Consider the following 2,218-nt stretch of genomic DNA (forward strand, 5'->3'; position numbering starts at 1 on the left):
ATCCACACCCTTCCCCTCCCTGTCAATTTCTTTCAACGGCCCTTCGACAATATTCCCCGCAACGCATTCATTATTTCAAAACAACATCTGAATTAATTTTCCAAAAGGATACGGAGCCTTCTGAAGTTCAACGAAGCCCCGGGAAGTTCAACGAAGCCTCGGGAAGTTCAACGAAGCCCCGGGAAGTTCAACGAAGCCCCCGGAAGTTCAACGAAACCCCGGGAAGTTCAACGAAGTCTCGAAGTTCAACGAAGCCCCAGGAAGTTCAACGGAGCCGTCTGAAGTTCAACGAAGTCTCGAAGTTCAACGAAGCCCCAGGAAGTTCAACGGAGCCGTCTGAAGTTCAACGAAGCCCCAGGAAGTTCAACGGAGCCGTCTGAAGTTCAACGAAGTCCCGGGAAGTTCAACGAAGCCCCGGGAAGTTCAACGAAGCCCCGGGAAGTTCAACGAAGCCCCGGGAAGTTCAACGAAGCCCCGGGAAGTTCAACGAAGCCCCGGGAAGTTCAACGAAGCCCCGGGAAGTTCAACGAAGCCTCGGGAAGTTCAACGAAGCCCCGGGAAGTTCAACGAAGCCGTCTGAAGTTTAACGAAGTCCGGGGAAGTTCAACGAAGCCCCGGGAAGTTCAACGAAGCCTCGGGAAGTTCAACGAAGCCGTTTGAAGTTCAACGAAGCACCAGGAAGTTTAACGAAGCCCCGGGAAGTTCAACGAAGCCCCGGGAAGTTCAACGAAGCCCCGGGAAGTTCAACGAAGCCTCGGGAAGTTCAACGAAGCCTCGGGAAGTTCAACGAAGCCCCGGGAAGTTCAACGAAGCCCCGGGAAGTTCAACGAAGCCTCGGGAAGTTCAACGAAGCCCCGGGAAGTTCAACGAAGCCCCGGGAAGTTCAACGAAGCCCCGGGAAGTTCAACGAAGCCCCGGGAAGTTCAACGAAGCCTCGGGAAGTTCAACGAAGCCCCGGGAAGTTCAACGAAGCCTCGGGAAGTTCAACGAAGCCCCGGGAAGTTCAACGAAGCCTCGGGAAGTTCAACGAAGCCGTTTGAAGTTCAACGAAGCCCCGGGAAGTTCAACGAAGCCCCGGGAAGTTCAACGAAGCTGTCTGAAGTTCAATGAAGCCGTCTGAAGTTCAACGAAGCCCCCAGAAGTTCAACGAAGCCGTCTGAAGTTCATTGAAGCCTTCTGAAGTTCAACGAAGCCCCGGGAAGTTCAACGAAGCCCCGGGAAGTTCAACGAAGCCCCGGGAAGTTCAACGAAGCCCCGGGAAGTTCAACGAAGCCTCGGGAAGTTCAACGAAGCCGTTCGAAGTTCAACGAAGCCCCGGGAAGTTCAACGAAGCCGTCTGAAGTTTAACGAAGCCCCGGGAAGTTCAACGAAGCCCCGGGAAGTTCAACGAAGCCCCGGGAAGTTCAACGAAGCCGTCTGAAGTTCAACGAAGCCCCCAGAAGTTCAACGAAGCCTCGGGAAGTTCAACGAAGTCTCGGGAAGTTCAACGAAGCCGTCTGAAGTTCAATGAAGCCTTCTGAAGTTCAACGAAGCCCCGGGAAGTTCAACGAAGCCCCGTGAAATTCAACGAAACCCCGGGAAATTCAACGAAGCCCCCGGAAGTTCAACGAAGCCCCGGGAAGTTCAACGAAGCCGTCTGAAGTTCAACAAAGCCTCGGGAAGTTCAATAAAACCGTCTGAAGTTCAACGAAGTCCCGGGAAAGTCAACGAAGCCTCGGGAAGTTCAACGAAGTCTCGGGAAGTTCAACGAAGCCGTCTGAAGTTCATTGAAGCCTTCTGAAGTTCAACGAAGCCCCGGGAAGTTCAACGAAGCCCCGGGAAGTTCAACGAAGCCCCGGGAAGTTCAACGAAGCCCCGGGAAGTTCAACGAAGCCTCGGGAAGTTCAACGAAGCCGTTCGAAGTTCAACGAAGCCCCGGGAAGTTCAACGAAGCCGTCTGAAGTTTAACGAAGCCCCGGGAAGTTCAACGAAGCCCCGGGAAGTTCAACGAAGCCCCGGGAAGTTCAACGAAGCCGTCTGAAGTTCAACGAAGCCCCCAGAAGTTCAACGAAGCCTCGGGAAGTTCAACGAAGTCTCGGGAAGTTCAACGAAGCCGTCTGAAGTTCAATGAAGCCTTCTGAAGTTCAACGAAGCCCCGGGAAGTTCAACGAAGCCCCGTGAAATTCAACGAAACCCCGGGAAATTCAACGAAGCCCCCGGAAGTTCAACGAAGCCCCGG

At 54.0% G+C, this 2,218-nt stretch overlaps 1 protein-coding gene across 1 annotated transcript in view; it reads left to right on the plus strand.

Annotated features, from left to right (window-relative positions):
* LOC138860279 (serine/arginine repetitive matrix protein 5-like) overlaps positions 1 to 1,780 on the plus strand; it is a 24,673-nt gene extending 22,893 nt beyond the window's left edge. The window contains exons 5-6 of the mRNA XM_070117482.1: positions 108 to 374; positions 1,523 to 1,780. Of these exons, the coding sequence (XP_069973583.1) occupies positions 108 to 374; positions 1,523 to 1,780 (525 nt within the window). The remainder of the gene's footprint in view (positions 1 to 107; positions 375 to 1,522) is intronic.
* Positions 1,781 to 2,218: the final 438 nt, after the last annotated feature.

This window comes from Penaeus vannamei, chromosome 40 (genome assembly GCF_042767895.1).
Source record: "Penaeus vannamei isolate JL-2024 chromosome 40, ASM4276789v1, whole genome shotgun sequence".
NCBI classification, from domain to species: domain Eukaryota; kingdom Metazoa; phylum Arthropoda; class Malacostraca; order Decapoda; family Penaeidae; genus Penaeus; species Penaeus vannamei.